Raw genomic sequence first — 16,537 nt, forward strand, 5'->3', positions numbered from 1 at the left:
TATACACATGCACACAATGGAATGTTTTGAACCCTTAAAATAGAGTTTTGTCATATGCCACATCAAGGATGGGCCTTGATGATATTATGCTAAGTGAAGTGAACAAATAAAAAGACAATATTGCAAGATTCCACTTCTATGAGGTATCTAAATTAATCAAATCCATGGAAATAGAAAATATAATCGTGGTTGTGAAGGTCTGTGAGGAGGAAGAATTGGAAAATTGTTGCTCAATGGGTGTAGGGCTTCAGGCATGCAAGATGAAAAAGTTCTACAGATTTGCTGTAGAACAATGTGTACATAGTTAGCAATAGTGTACCATATACTCATAAATTAAGAAAATAAAGATGTGTAGAGACACAGTGAACCGTGGGGTATTATTCCCTATGAAGAATCTCTCTTCATGTCAAAATCTTTGGTTTTCATGTTTCTTACACTAGTTTTGATAACCTAAGGGAACAGATGGACTTCCCTGGTGGCACAATGGATGAGAATCTGCCTGCCAATGCAGAGGACCCAGGTTTGATGGCTAGTCCAGGAAGATTCCACTTTCTGCGGGGCAACTAAGCCTGTGTGTCACAAACTACTGAGCCTGCATGTGCTCTGCAACAAGAAGCCAGTCACTGCAACCAGAGAAAGTCCATGCACAGCAACGAAGGCCCAGTGCAGCCAAAACGAAATAATTTTTTAAAATCTGGGAGAACAGAAATCCATAGATGGAATATCCTAGAACTATCTAAATTGTTTTCTCTAGTATGGGCAGATTAACTCTTATAAACTCTCTGAGCAGTGGAAGAGGAAGTGAGCTGCTCACTTCTATTTTATAATGATTGTACTTCATTTTTTATTTACCTGATGCTGTCTCTGGTCAGTGAAATGTGGGAAAGATCAGGGAGAATAAATAGTTCTCTCAAACCCTTTCCAAGAATCAAAACAAAGTATTAGTTTCACCTTAGGGTCAGTTCAGTTCAGTCGCTCAGTCGTGTCTGACTCTTTGTGACCCCATGAATCACAGCACACCAGGCCTCCCTGTCCATCACCAACTCCCGGAGTTCACTCAAACTCATGTCCATTGAGTCGGTGATGCCATCCAGCCACCTCATTCTCTGTCGTCCCTTCTCCTCCTGCCCCCAATCCCTCCCAGCATCAGAGTCTTTTCCAATGAGTCAACTCTTTGCATGAGGTGGCCAAAGTATTGGAGTTTCAGCTTTAGCATCAGTCCTTCCAATGAACACCCAGGATTGATCTCCTCTAGAATGGACTGGTTGGATCTCCTTGCAGTCCAAGGGACTCTCAAGAGTCTTCTCCAACACCACAGTTCAAAAGCATCAATTCTTCGGCGATCAGCTTTCTTCACAGTCCAACTCTTAAGTGGTGTTATTTTTTTATATAGACAAAAATAATGTATCTTGACATAATATGTTAATCATTTCCTCTTCTAAGAGATTTAATCCAATAACCAAATTATTATGAGATTAGTATTAGAAATCTCTTTGGTGAATTTATAGTCTAGGGTATGCTTAATTGCCTTTCATTAAGGATGTTTAGCAAAAATAATTCTTTTTACAAAGAATGATAAATTTTAAACATAATACTTTTGAGAATTACACTGGAAAACCTATACCTTCACCTTCATTCAGGCTCATGTCAATACTCGGCCACAACCACTTCAGAATGCTGAAAATTATGTTTTCTTTGCTAATGGTTGAGATGCAGTTGAGACCTAAGCCCAGGCTGGTTTCTTGAAGATAACTCTAAATCCTTCTGGCCCCTCACCTTGCTGCCTTGGTGTGCATTCTTCATCAGAATCCTCAGTGTCATCTACCTGGGGTTTGATGACCTGCCTGCGGTGATGCATGAAGGCTGGTTGAGTGGCTCTGAAACCTGGAGAGAAGCAAAATATATGTTCTAAGGAGGAGGCACAAAGCACAGAAGCAATGGAAAGTGTCACAAAGTCAGGGAAATCAGTAGGATGGGCTGGAAGAATATAGAACAAGGCAAGAGGTGAGCTCTGCACTGCCAGGGTCAACCCCACCTTGGTACAAAATAATAAAAATTTCCTCCAGGTTAGTCTCCACACAAAAGGGAACTCTGAGCAGAAGAAGCCACCTAAGAGAGGGCCAAGGAAACACTAAGGGTGAAGACCTGTTTCATGTTTCCCAGGCTCACAGGCACCCAGCACTTACTGTTACCTATAGTAATCAGCGCTTCATAGTTCCTTTTCACATTCCTATATCGGATTTTTTCCCATTCTCCCATCTCAGCCCATTCTTCCTTGGTGAAGTATATGGAAATGTCTTTGAAATCATCTTTGGCCTAAGGAAAATAGTAGATTCCATCAGTGATTTACTAATATATGCCAGACCTTAGAGCTAACTTCTCCACCTTTTGTGCAGGGAGTAGCCTGAAGCTACTGGATGGTCTCTGTGAGACAGGGATGAGGACTTTCCTTCCTGCCTGTGTCCTGCTTAACTGAACACTGAGCATTTTCCTAACTCTCCCTGGACACAGAGCAGTTGATGATGCTAGTGTCTTGTTTTGTCCCACTCCACCCCACCATCTCAGACAGGACCAGGCATTCCCATCCTGTGTACGTTCACAGAGAAGTTCACTCAGCTGCCCAGGCAAGTAGTCTGTGGTCCTTCAGGGACCAGCACCAGGTACTTCCTATAGAGCTGGCTTAGAGCCCAGCTTTGCTGCCTCTGCCTCTCACCATGGGCTTCCACTCTGTTCTCCCAGCATCTCCCTCAGTGCTCTCCTCTGGAGACCTGTTTGGGCTCATGGCCATGGGACTACCTCAATGCCAAGGTGTCTGTGGAAGAAGCAGATGCTGAGATAGCCCAGACCACTGTCCAGAGCCTGGTCTGTCTTCCTTGGGTGGAGTGTCCAGGGCAGGAAGGTGTGGGGAAAGTCGGAGTGAGGGTGTTGGTGGGATGGACGGATCCTGACCAGCTATGACAGGCCAGCCTAATGTTAACTAGATTTTTTTTTCTATGGTTCCCCTACAATTCAGCCCCTCTGAGGAAAGGCACTGGGAGGGACGTGTCTGTGGGTGACAGAGGGAGTCCTGAGAAGACCTGCTGCTGCTGCTGCTAAGTCGCTTCAGTCGTGTCCGACTCTGTACGACCCCATAGATGTCAGCTCACCAGGATCCCCCGTCCCTGGGATTCTCCAGGCAAGAACACTGGAGTGGGTTGCCATGTCCTTCTCCACCTGAGGAGACCTAGAAGTCCCTAACTTCTATACTGGGGTCAGGCTGAAATCAGGGCTCTGTTCCAGTGCAGGAGAGGGAATATTTCTCCAAGAAGGGTTTTGAGGATCTCCGCCTGGGAACTTGGAAAAACCTGGGCATAACATGGGTTCTCCGTTTAAGGGACAAGTCGCTCCGCTTGAGGAGATCTGCGACACAGGGGCTGAAGGAACTGTGATCCTCAGAGGGCACTGGGGATATTTTGGCTAATGTAGAATGTGCAGGGTGAGAGAATTTGGGATCTTTGAGGCTAAGGAAACCGGAGGTTTCTTATTAAGGGTCTTTAGGTCTCTGACAGGAAGGACAGTGGGAGTCTTGAGGACAGAGTTTTAAGAGCTCCCAGGCTGAGGTATTCAGGGTCTCCGAGGTTAAGGAAATTTGGTCTCTCTGCGGGTGCTATTTTGAAGGTGCCTCAGTCTGAGAGGAACTGGGGTTACTCTAGGTATTTGAGGTGAAGGGACTTGTAGTCCCTGAAGCTGACGAGACGCGAGCTCCCTTCAGGTTCGGACCCAGGTTCTTCAAAGCTGACAGGATTTGGGGCCTCTCACCCTGTAATTTGAAGCCGTCAGGGAAAGGGTTTGTGAGGGTTGTGCAGGGTGCGTTCCGGTCAGTCTCCCAGCTGTCCTGCGATGCTACCAACCCCGGCCCTAGGCTCGTTCACAGCTCAGTGGCATGGAATCCTCCCGCCCTGAGGTAAAGTGAAGGGCAAGCAGCAGGCTTGTACCTATTCGGCACAAGCGACCAATCGGCGTTGTAATAGAGGCAGTCCTGCCAATAGGCACCGGAAGGGTGTGGAGAGAGAAGGAGGCCCCACCCAACTGCTCAGGGATTGGCTGCTCAGGGGGCGTGTCTGTTGAGAAGCCTCCAGTGCGCAGGCGCATCTGGGCCATTTTCTTTGCTTGTTTTTAGGCATTGCCTCTTAGGCCTGTATCCTCAAGTGGGAGGGTTGTCCTCAGGCTGGATGTTTCCTTCCAGTGCCCTCAACTAGAATCTTGGCTCCACCAGATGGCAGTCGTGCACCCGGACTTTCTCCTAGACCCACCTGTGCCCTACTTTGTCAAATCGTTTTGGCAAGATCTCCTATGGGGTGAGTACTGCATTATTCAGGGGAAAAAGGTGTAATTAACTTCTGATGAGACACAAGATAAACAACATATGGTCAAAGATTGAAATGCAATGGATGGAATAGGTATGTTAGAAAAAACTTGGAGGATTTTTAACCTCAGAAATGACACTGATGAGTAATCTGTGTATTTAATGTAGGTATCAAAAGCCTTCAGAAATGAAGTATAAGTAAAACTCAAAGTCTTGCAAGTGTTTTCTGTAAAACGAGGCATCAAACTGGAGGACAATGGATCCACAGAGCTGAGTTTGCTTGACACCTATTGGTCTCACAAGATAAAACAGGGACACTGTTTCTGGCCGTTAGGTAAATTTGCTTACAGAAAAATAAGGTGATTTCCATGTATTGGAAGCAAGACGACTGACTGTAGAATTAGTATCTAGTGGTGGTTGGGACTCTGGATGGAGAAATGTTACCAGAAAAGTGAGTTTACATCTTAGTGGGTGTTGAGCCAGAAGATAAAACCCAGGCAAAGCTCATGGGAAGGAACAGTGTATTACTTGCAGAACTATGGAGAACACCATGCAGCTTTCCAGAGCAGTGTCTCTCTAAACCAAAGGTGGGGAAGCTTTAATCTATGGGAACAGGCATGTTCAGGCTTCCATGGTAGCTCAGACGGTAAGCAATCTGCTCACAGCAGAAGACCCGGGTTCAACCCCTAGGTAGGGAAGATTCCCAGAGGAGGGCATGGCAATGCACTCCAGTATTCTTGCCTGGAGAATCCCATGGACAGAAGAGTCTGGTGGTCCATGAGGTTGCAAAGAGTCAGACATGAGTGAGTGAATAACACTTTAAATTTAAGATATGTTCATTAAGGGTCTTGGCCTGTGGCAGACTCCAGCCTTCAGTTGATTGAAGTCTTGAGGGTCAGAATCAGTCACCATCAGCATCCTTTACATTTCAGCTGGTCTGGTATAGATATAGATATCTATTCTTCATATTCTTTCCCCTTATCAGTTCAGTTCAGTCGCTCAGTTGTGTGCGACTCTGTGATGCCATGGACCTCAGTACGGCAGGTTTCCCTGTCCATTAATAACTGCTAGAGTTTGCTCAACTCATGTCCATCGAGTCGGTGATGTCATCCAACCATCTCATCTTCTGTCATCCCCTTCTCCTCCCACCTTCAATCTTTCCCAGCATCAGGGTCTTTTCCAATGAGTCAGTTCTTTGCATCAGGTGGCCAAAGTACTGGAGCTTCAGCTTCGGCATCAGTCCTTCCAATGAATCTTCAGGACTGATTTCCTTTAGAATGGACTGGTTGGATCTCCTTGCTGTCCAAGGGACTCTCAAGAGTCTTCTCCAAGACCACAGTTCAAAGGTATCAATTCTTCAGCACTCAGCTTTCTTTATAGTCCAACTCTCACATCCATAGGTGACTACTGGAAAAACCATAGCTTTGACTAGACAGACCTTTGTTGACAAAGTAATGATTCTGGTTTTTATTATTTATTTTTGTTTGTGTGTGTGTGTGTTTTCCGTACATTTTAATTATGTCAATTTTCAATCATGTACAAACATCAAAAGAACAGTACAATTAACAGACATAAATTTCATCTAGATTCAACAGTGTATACGTAAAATTTTTCCTGAGTAATTGAAGGCAAATTACAGACATGAGAACATTACACTCAAATACTTGAGCATCCATCGCCTAAAAATAAGGACATTCACCCCCATACCTAGATTATCATTATCAATCTAGTTCTCATATGATATTGAATATGATATCGCATTCCAGTCCATTTTCAAATTTCTCTCACTGTCTCCAAAATATATTTTACAACTTTATTGAGGTATAATAACATATAGTAAATGGAAATTATTTAAAGTGTACAATTTGGTGAATTTTGGCATATGTATGTACTTTGAAAACCATCACTACGGTAAAAACAATTAATATATCCATTACCCCTAACAATTTCCTTATGACCCTTTGACACCCATCTCTCCCTCCCTACACCTTCCCCCCCATCCACAGGCAACCACTGATCTGTATTTCATTACAAATTAGTTTGAACTTTCTACAGTTTTATATATATGGAATCATATCGCAGGTATCCTTGTTTTGTTTGGCTTCTTTCATTCAGCATAATTATTTTGTGATTCATTTTTGTTGTTACATGTGTCTATATTAATTACTTTTTACTGCTAAGTGGTATTTCATTGTATAGCTATACCAAATTTGTTTATTCATTCATGTGTTGATAGAAATCTATAGGTTTCTAGTTTTTGGCTGTTACAAATAAGTGATAAGAACATTTCAGTGCAAGTCTTTGTGTGGGCATATCTTTCATTTCTCTTTTTTTTAATTTATTTATTTAATTGGAGGCTAATTACTTTACATTATTGTATTGGTTTTGCCATACATTGACATGAATCTGCCCCGGGTGTACATGTGTTCCCCATTTTGAACCCCACTCCCACCTCCCTCCCTATCCCATCCCTCTGGGTCATCCCAGTACACCAGCCCCGAGCATCCTGTATCATACATCAAAGCTGGACTGGTGATCCGTTTCACATATGATAATATAAATGTTTCAATGCCATTCTCCAAAATCATCCCACCCTGGCCCTCTCCCACAGAGTCCAAAAGACTGTTCTATACAGCTGGGTCTCTTTTGCTGACTCATATGCAGGGTTATCGTTATCATCTTTCTAAATTCCATATATATGTGTTAGTATACTGTATTGGTGTTTTTCTTTCTGGCTTACTTCACTCTGTATAATAGGCTCCAGTTTCATCCACCTCATTAGAACTGATTCAAATGTATTCTTTTTAATGGCTGAGTAATACTCCAATGTGTATATGTACCACAACTTTCTTATCCATTCGTCTGCAGATGGACATCTAGGTTGCTTCCAGGTCCTGGCTATTATAACCAGTGCTGCGATGGACATTGGAGTACATGTGTCTCTTTCAATTCTGGTTTCCTTGGTGTGTATGCCCAAGAGTGTGATTGCTGGGTTGTATGGTAGTTCTATTTCCAGTTTTTTAAGGAATCTCCACACTGTTCTCCATAGTGGTTGTACTAGTTTGCATTCCCACCAACAGTGTAAGAGGGTTCCCTTTTCTCCACACCCTCTCCAGCATTTATTGCTTGTAGACTTTTGGATAGCAGCCATTCTGACTGGCGTGAAATGGTACTTCATTGTAGTTTTGATTTGCATTTCTCTGATTATGAATGATGTTGAGCATCTTTTCATGTGTTTTTTAGCCATCTGTATGTCTTCTTTGGAGAAATGTCTGTTTAGTTCTTTGGCCCATTTTTTCATTGTGTCATTTATTTTTCTGAAATTGAGCTGCAGGAGTTGCTTGTATAGTTTTGAGATTAATCCTTTGTCACTTGCTTCATTTGCTATTGTTTTCTCCTATTCTTAAGGCTGTCTTTTCACCTTGCTTATATTTCCTTTGATGTGCAGAGGCTTTTAATTTTAATTAGGTGCCATTTGTTTATTTTTGCTTTTATTTCCAATATTCTGGGAGGTGGGTCATGGAGGATCCTGCTGTGATTTATGTCGGAGAGCGTTTTGCCTATGTTCTCCTCTAGGAGTTTTATAGTTTCTGGCCTTACATTTAGATCTTTAATCCATTTTGAGTTTATTCTTGTGTATGGTATTAGGGGGAGAAGGCAATGGCAACCCACTCCAGTACTCTTGCCTGGAAAATCCCATGGGCGGAGGAGCCTGGTAGGCTGCAGTCCATGGGGTCGCTAAGAGTCAGACACAACTGAGTGACTTCCCTTTCACTTTTCACTTTCATGCATTGGAGAAGGAAATGGCAACCCACTCCAGTGTTCTTGCCTGGAGAATCCCAGGGACGGGGGAGCCTGGTAGGCTTCCGTCTATGGGGTTGCACAGAGTCAGACACGACTGAAGCGACTTAGCAGCAGCAGCATGGTGTTAGGGAGTGTTCTAGTTTCATTCTTTTACAAGTAGTTGACCAGTTTTCCCAGCACCACTTGTTAAAGAGATTGTCTTTTCTCCTTTGAATATTCTTGCCTCTGTTGTCAAAGATAAGGTGTCCATAGGTGCGTGGATTTATCTCTGGGCTTTCTATTTTGTTCCATTGATCTATATTTCTATCTTTATGCCAGTACCATACTGTCTTGATGATTGTGGCTTTCTAGTAAAGCCTGAAGTCCGGCAGGTTGATACCCCCAGTTCCATTATTCTTTCTCAAGATTGCTTTGGCTATTCGAAGTTTTTTGTATTTCCATACAAATTGAGAAATGATTTGTTCTAGGTCTATGAATAATACCGTTGGTAGCTTGATAGGGATTGCATTGAACTTATAAATTACTTTGGGTAATATATTCATTTTCACAATATTTATTCTTCCAATCCATGAACACAGTATATTTTTCCATCTGTTAGTGTCCTCTCTGATTTCTTTCACCAGTGTTTTATAGTTTTCTGTATATAGGTCTTTTGTTTCTTTAGGTAGATATATTCCTAAGTGTTTTATTCTTTTCGTTGCAACGGTGAATGGAATTGCTTCCTTAATTTCTCTTTCTATTTTCTCATTATTAGTGTATAGGAATGCAAGGGATTTCTGTGTGTTGGTTTTATATCCTGCAACTTTACTATATTCATTGATTCGCTTTAGTAATTTTCTGGTAGAGTCTTTAGGGTTTTCTGTGTAGAGGATCGTGTCATCTGCAAACAGTGAGAGTTTTACTTCTTCTTTTCCAATTTGGATTCCTTTTATGTCTTTTTCTGCTCTGATTGCTCTGGCCAAAACTTCCAAAACTATGTTGAATAGTAGTGGTGAGAGTGGGCAACCTTGTCTTGTTACTGACGTTAGGGGAAACTCTTTCAGTTTTTCAACACTGAGGATAATGTTTGCTGTGGGTTTGTCATATACAGCTTTTATTATGTTGAGGAATGTTCCTTCTATTCCCACTTTCTGGAGGGTTTTTATCATAAATGGATGTTGAATTTTGTCAAAGGCCGACTCGATGAACATGAGTTTGAGTGAACTCCGGGAGTTGGTGATGGACAGGGAGGCCTGGCGTGCTGTTATTCATGGGGTCGCAAAGAGTCGGTCACAACTGAGTGACTGAACTGAAATGAACTGAACTGAATTGAGATAATCATATGGTTTTTATTTTTCATTTTGTTAATGTGGTGTATTACATTGATTGATTTGTGGATATTGAAGAATCCTTGCATCCCTGAGATAAAGCCCACTTGGTTATGATGTATGATCTTTTAATGTGTTGTTGTATTCTGATTGCTAGAATTTTGTTAAGGATTTTTGCATCTATGTTCATCAGTGATAATGGCCTGTAGTTCTCTTTTTTGGTGGCATCTTTGTCAGGTTTTGGGATTAGGTTGATGGTAGCCTCATGGAATGAGTTTGAAAGTTTACCTTCCTCTGCAATTTTCTGGAAGAGTTTGAGTCAGATAGGTGTTAGCTCTTCTCTAAATTTTTGGCAGAATTCAGCTGTGAAGCCGTCTGGACCTGGGCTTTTGTTTGCTGGAAGATTTCTGATTACAGTTTCAATTTCCGTGCTTGTGATGGGTCTATTAAGATTTTCTATTTCTTCCTGGTTCAGTTTTGGAAAGTTGTACTTTTCTAAGAATTTGTCCATTTCTTCCAAGTTGTCCATTTTATTGGCATACAATTGCTGATAGTAGTCTCTTATGATCCTTTGTATTTCTGTGTTGTCTGTTGTGATCTCTCCATTTTCATTTCTAATTTTGTTCATTTGGTTTTTCTCCCTTTGTTTCTTGATGAGTCTGGCTAGTGGTTTGTCAATTTTATTTACCCTCTCAAAGAACCGCTTTTGGCTTTGTTGATTTTTGCTATGGTCTCTTTTGTTTCTTTTGCATTTATATCTGCCGTAATTTTAAGATTTCTTTCCTTCTACAGACCCTGGGGTTCTTCATTTCTTTCTTTTTTAGTTGCTTTAGATGTAGAGTTAGGTTATTTAGTTGACTTTTTTCTTGTTTCTTGAGGTTTGCCTGTATTGCTATGAACCTTCCCCTTAGCACTGCTTTTACACTGTCCCAGTGGAATGATTTCAGTTTTTTTTTAACTTACCAAGGCTAGATTTATGGGCCAGGATGTGATCTATCCTGGAGAAAGTTCCGTGTGCACTTGAGAAGAAGGTGAAATTCATTGTTTTGGGGAGAAATGTCCTATAGATATCTATTAGGTCTAACTGATCTATTGTATCATTTAACGTTTCTGTTTCCTTGTTAATTTTCTGTTTAGTTGATCTATCCATAGATGTGAGTGGGGTATTAAAGTCTCCCACTATTATTGTGTTATTGTTAATTTCCCCTTTCATACTTGTTAGCATTTGTCTAACATATTGTGGTGCTCCTATGTTGGGTGCATATATATTTATAATTGTTATATCTTCTTCTTGGATTGACCCTTTGATCATTATGAACTGTCCTTCATTGTCTCTTTTCACAGCCTTTGTCTGAAAATCTATTTTATCTGATATGAGTATTGCTGCTACTGCTGCTGCTGCTAAGTCGCTTCAGTCGTGTCCGACTCTGTGCAACCCCATAGACAGCAGCCGACCAGGCTCCGCCATCCCTGGGATTCTCCAGGAAAGAACACTGGAGTGGGTTGTCATTTCCTTCTCCAATGTGTGGAAGTGAAAAGTGAAAGTGAAGTCGCTCAGTCGTGTCCGACCCATAGCGAACCCACGGACTGCAGCCGACCCGGCTCCTCTGCCCAGGGGATTTTCCAGGCAAGAGTACTACTCCTGCTTTATTTTGGTCTCTATTTGTGTGGAATATCTTTTCCCAGCCCTTCACTTTCAATCTGTATGTGTCCCTCATTTCGAGGTGCGTCGCTTGTAGACAACATATATAAGGGTCTTGTTTTTGTATCCATTCAGCCAGGCTTTGTCTTTTGGTTGGGGCATTCAACCCATTTACATTTAAGGTAATTATTGATAAGTATGATCCCGTTGCCATTTACTTTAATGTTTTGGGTTCGAGTTTATACACCCTTTCTGTGTTTCCTGTCTAGAGAAGGTCCTTTAGCATTTGTTGGAGAGCTGGTTTGGTGATGCTGAATTCTCTCAGCTTTTGCTTGTCTGTAGACCTTTTGATTTCTCCTTCATATTTGAATGAGATCCTTGCTCGGTACAGTAATCTGGGATGTATGTTATTTTCTTTCAACACTTTAAGTATGCCCTGCCATTCTCTCCTGGCCTGAAGAGTTTCTATTGAAAGATCAGCTGTTATCCTTATGGAATCCCCTCGTGTGTTATTTGTTGCTTTACCCTTGATGCTTTAAATATTTGTTATTTGTGTTTGATATTTGTTAATTTGATTAATATGTGTCTTGGGGAATTTTTCCTTGGGTTTATCGTGTTTGGGATTCTCTAGGATTCTTGGACTTGGGTGATTATTTCCTTCCCCATTTTAGGGAAATTTTGAACTATTATCTCCTCAAGTATTTTCTCATGGTGTTTCTTCTTTTCTTCTTCTGGGACTCCTATGATTCGGATTTTGGGGCGTTTAACATTGTCCCAGAGGTCTCCGAGATTGCCCTCATTTCTTTTAATTCGTTTTTCTTTTTTCCTCTATGTTTCATTTATTTCTACCATTCTATCTTCTAACTCACTTATTCTATCTTCTGCCTCTGTTATTCTACTGTTGGGTCCCTCCAGAGTGTTTTTGATCTCATATGTTGCATTATTCATTGTATATTGACTCTTTTTAATTTCTTCAAAATTCTTGTGAAACCTTTCTTGCATCTTCTCAATCCTTGTCTCCATGTTATTTATCTGTAACTCCAATTTGTTTTCAAGATTTTGGATCATTTTCACTATCATTATTCGGAATTCTTTATCAGGTAGGTTCCCTATCTCTTCCTCTTTTGTTTGGTTTGGTGGGCATTTATCCTGTTCCTTTATTTGCTGGGTATTTCTCTGCCTCTTCATCTTGCTTATATTGCTGTGTTTGGGGTGGCCTTTCCGTCTTCTGGCAGTTTGTGGAGTTCTCTTTATTGTGGAGTTTCCTCACTGTGGCTGGGGTTGGACGGGTGGCTTGTCAAGGTTCCCTTGTCAGGGAAGCTTGTGTGGGTGTTCTGGTGGGTGGAGCTGGATTTCTCCTCTCTGGAGTGCAGTGAAGTGTCCAGTAATGAGCTATGAGATGTCAATGGGTTTAGAGTGACTTTGGGCAGCCTGTATATTGAAGCTCAGGGCTATTTTCCTGTGTTGCTGGAGAATTTGCATGATATGTCTTGCTCTGGAACTTGTTGACCCTTGGGTGGTGCTTTGTTTCAGTGTTTGGAGGCGTTTGATGAACTCCTATCGATTAATGTTCCCTGGAGTCAGGAGTTCTCTGGTGTTCTCAGGATTTGGACTGAAGCCTCCTGCCTCTGGTTTTCAGCCTTATTCTTGCAGTAGCCTCAAGACTTCTCCATCTATCACTTCCAAGGTGGTTCACTCTGTTTTAGGTTCTGTTTGCTGGTCTCTTCAGTGTCTAATTTCTGCCCTGACACTAGGGGACTGTGGTGGACACTTTTTAAGGCTCACTTTTTCAGTCGTGCTGTGAGAAGGGAAGAACGCTGCAGACAAATATCTCTGGCGTCTGTGGGGAGTGCTAGCAATATCTCGGTCACACTGGGTTTGCCCCCGCTCATGCTGTCTGTGCTGTCCCGGTCTACACTGCACAGGCTCTAGGTTGCTCTGCTGGGAACTGTCTGAGGCCAGCACTGGGTTGCATGCACTTCCCAGGTCTGAGCCGCTCAGATTCAGGTACCCAGGTACTCCACAAAGGCGCAGACTTGGTTGGACCTCTGTTTTGTGCCCTTCCCTGGTCTGAGCAGCTCAGATGATCAGGCGTTTGGCGAGCGCAGTCACTATGACTTATCGCCTCCCTGGTCCCTGCCGCTGGGTTTTCTGGGTGTACAAATGGTGCACCTTCTCAGGCAGATATCGACCGGCCAGAAACCCAAGAAGTCTTGGTTAGCAACGAAGCCTGCTTACAGCTTGGTATCTGATGCCTCTCTGGGGCTGCGGTTGCCCCCTTCTGGCTCTGGCTGCACTCCCTGCCTGTCTTGGTGGGGGATGGGCCGTCCACAGCATGCTAGCTCTGCTCAGTCCTTTGTTCTGTGAGTGGGTCTGGTGGAGTCTTCAGTTCAATTCAGTCGCTCAGTCGTGTCCGACTCTTTGCGACCCCATGAATCACAGCACGCCAGGCCTCCCTGTCCATCACTAATCCTGGAGTTCACTCAAACTCATGTCCATCCAGTCGGTGATGCCATCCAGCCATCTCATTCTCTGTCGTCCCCTTCTCCTCCCGCCCCCAATCCTTCCCAGCATCAGAGTCTTTTCCAGTGAGTCAACGTGTCGCATGAGTGGCCAAAGGATTGGAGTTTCAGCTTTAGCATCAGTCCTTCCAATGAACACCCAGGATTGATCTCCTTTAGAATGGACTGGTTGGATCTCCTTGCATTCCAAGGGACTCTCAAGAGTCTTCTCCAGCACCACAGTTCAAAAGCATCAATTCTTCGGTGATCAGCTTTCTTCACAGTCCAACTCTCACATCCATACATGACCACAGGAAAAACCATAGCCTTGACTAGATGGACCTTTGTTGGCAAAGTAATGTCTGTGCTTTTTAATATACTATCTAGGTTGGTCATAACTTTCCTTCCAAGGAGCAAGCGTCTTTTAATTTCATGGCTGCAATCAGCATCTGCAGTGATTTTGGAGCCCAAAAAAATAAAGTCTGACACTATTTCCACTGTTTTTCCATCTATTTCCCATGAAGTGATGGGACTAGATGCCATGATCTTTCTTTTCTGAATGTTGAGCTTCAAGCCAACCTTTTCACTCTCCTCTTTCACTTTCATCAAGAGGCATTTTAGCTTCACTTTCTGCCATAAGGGTGGTGTCATCTGCATATCTGAGGTTATTGATATTTCTCCCGGCAATCTTGATTCCAGCTTGTGCTTCTTCCAGCCCAGCGTTCCTCATGATGTACTCTGCATATAAGTTAAATAAGTAGGATGACAATATACAGCCTTGACGTACTCCTTTTCCTATTTGGAACCAGTCTATTGTTCCATGTACAGTTCTGACTGTTGCTTTCTGACCTGCATACAGGTTTCTAAAGAGGCAGGTCAGGTGGTCTGGTATTCCCATCTCTTTCAGAATTTTCCACAGTTTATTGTGATCCACACAGTCAAAGGCTTTGGCATAGTCAAGGAAGCAGAAATAGATGTTTTTTCTGGAACTCTCTTGCTTTCTCCATGATCCAGCGGATGTTGGCAATTTGATCTCTGGTGCCTCTGCCTTTTCTAAAGCCTGCTTGAACATCTGGGTGTTCACGGTTCACATATTGCTGAAGCCTGGCTTGGAGAATTTTGAGCATGACTTTACTAGCGTGTGAGATGAGTGCAATTGTGTGGTAGTTTGAGCATTCTTTGGCATTCCCTTTCTTTGGGACTGGAATGAAGACTGATCTTTTCCAGTCCTGTGGCCACTGCTGAGTTTTCCAAATTTGCTGGCATATTGAGTGCAGCACTTTCACAGCATCATCTTTCAAGATTTGAAATAGGTTAGGGCTTTTCACCTTTTCACAGGGTAGCTATCCCACAGTCTGCTTTGCTATCTCCAGTTAGCTCTCTCAGATTGCCCTCATGGCACTCAGGCCTGGACCTCACTCAGCAATTCAGCCTGCTCCTCCCTGCCCAGCCCCCACTTGCTAGTGGCAGATGCAGGTGTCTGCGTTGCTTCTCCGCTGGGAGTTACCATTGGGTGCATAATCTGTGGGGTTTAATTATTTATTTCTTTTTCCTCCCGGTTATGTGACCCTCTGAGGTTCCAAGGCTCGCCACAGACTCGCCAGTGAAAGTGTTTCCTGGTGTTTGGAAACTTATCTCTTTTTTAAGCCTCCCTTCCTGGGACAGAGCTCTGTCCCTACCTCTTGTCTCTCTTTTTATCTTTTATGTTTTTTCCTACCTCCTTTCAAAGACAATGGGCTGCTTTTTTGGGTGCCTGATGTCCTCTGGCAGCATTCTGAAGTTGTTTTGTGGAATTTACTCATCATTAAAATGTTCTTTTGATGAATTTGTGTTGGAGAAAGTGGTCTCCCCGTCCTATTCCTCTGCCATCTTGTTCCCTTCCCATGATTCTGCTTTTTAATATGCTGTCTAGGTTGGTCAGAGCTTTTCTTCTAAGGAGCAAGCATCTTTGAATTTCATGGCTGCAGTCACCATCTTCAGTGATTTTGGAGCCCAAGAAAATAAAATCTGTTACTGTTTCCATTGTTTTCCCATCTATTTGTCATGAAGTGATGGGACAAGTTGCCACGATCTTCGTTTTCTGAATGCTGAGTTTTAAGTCAGCTTTTTAACCCTCCTCTTTCACTTTATTCAAGAGGTTCTTTCGTTCTGCTTCACTTTCTGCCATAAGGGTGGTGTCATCTGCATATCTGAGGTTATTGATGGTTCTCCCGGCAATCTTGATTCCAGCTTGTGCTTCATCCAGCCCGATATTTTTCATGATGTACTCTGCACATAAGTAAACACGGTGACAACATACAACCTTGATATACACCTTTCCCAATTTAGAACCTGTCCATTGTTCCATGTCTGTTTCTAACTGTTGCTTCTTGACTTTCATACAGATTTCTCAGGAGGCAGGTAAGATGGTCTGGTATTCCCAACTTTTGGGAATTTTCCAACAGTTTGTTGTGATCCACACAGTCAAATGCTTTGGCATAGTCAGTAAATAAGAAGTAGATTTTTTGGGGGGACTCTCTTGCTTTTTCTATAATCCAGTGGATGTTGGCAATTTGATTTCTGGTTCCTCTCCATTTTCAAAATCCAGCTTGAACATCTGGAAGGTCTTGGTTCACGTATGTTGAAACCTCACTTGGAGAATTTTGAGCATTATTTTGCTAGTGTGTGAGATGAGTGCAATTGTGCAATAGTTTGAACATTTTCTGGCAGTGCCTTTCTTTGGGATTGGAATGAAAACTGACCTTTTCCACTCCTGTGGCCACTGCCGAGTTTTCCAAATTTTCTGGCGTATTTGGTGCAGCACTTTAACAGCATCATCTTTTAGGCCTTGAAATAGCTCAGTTGGAATTCCATCACCTCCACTAGCTTTGTTTGTATTGATGATTACTAAAGCACATTTGACATCATATTCCAGGATATCTGCCTCTAGGTGAGTGAT

At 42.7% G+C, this 16,537-nt stretch overlaps 1 protein-coding gene across 1 annotated transcript in view; it reads right to left on the minus strand.

The window, feature by feature from the left end:
• The window catches only part of LOC129534947 (histone-lysine N-methyltransferase PRDM9-like), a 39,566-nt gene extending 36,778 nt beyond the window's left edge, over positions 1-2,788 (minus strand). Inside the window, exons 1-3 of the mRNA XM_088834009.1 lie at positions 2,714-2,788; positions 2,193-2,316; positions 1,777-1,884 (exon numbers count right to left, since the gene is read on the minus strand). Of these exons, the coding sequence (XP_088690135.1) occupies positions 1,777-1,884; positions 2,193-2,316; positions 2,714-2,788 (307 nt within the window). The remainder of the gene's footprint in view (positions 1-1,776; positions 1,885-2,192; positions 2,317-2,713) is intronic.
• Positions 2,789-16,537: the final 13,749 nt, after the last annotated feature.

This window comes from Moschus berezovskii, chromosome X, assembly GCF_049115385.1.
Source record: "Moschus berezovskii isolate FMDL1 chromosome X, NW_MosBer_1.0, whole genome shotgun sequence".
NCBI lineage: Eukaryota > Metazoa > Chordata > Mammalia > Artiodactyla > Moschidae > Moschus > Moschus berezovskii.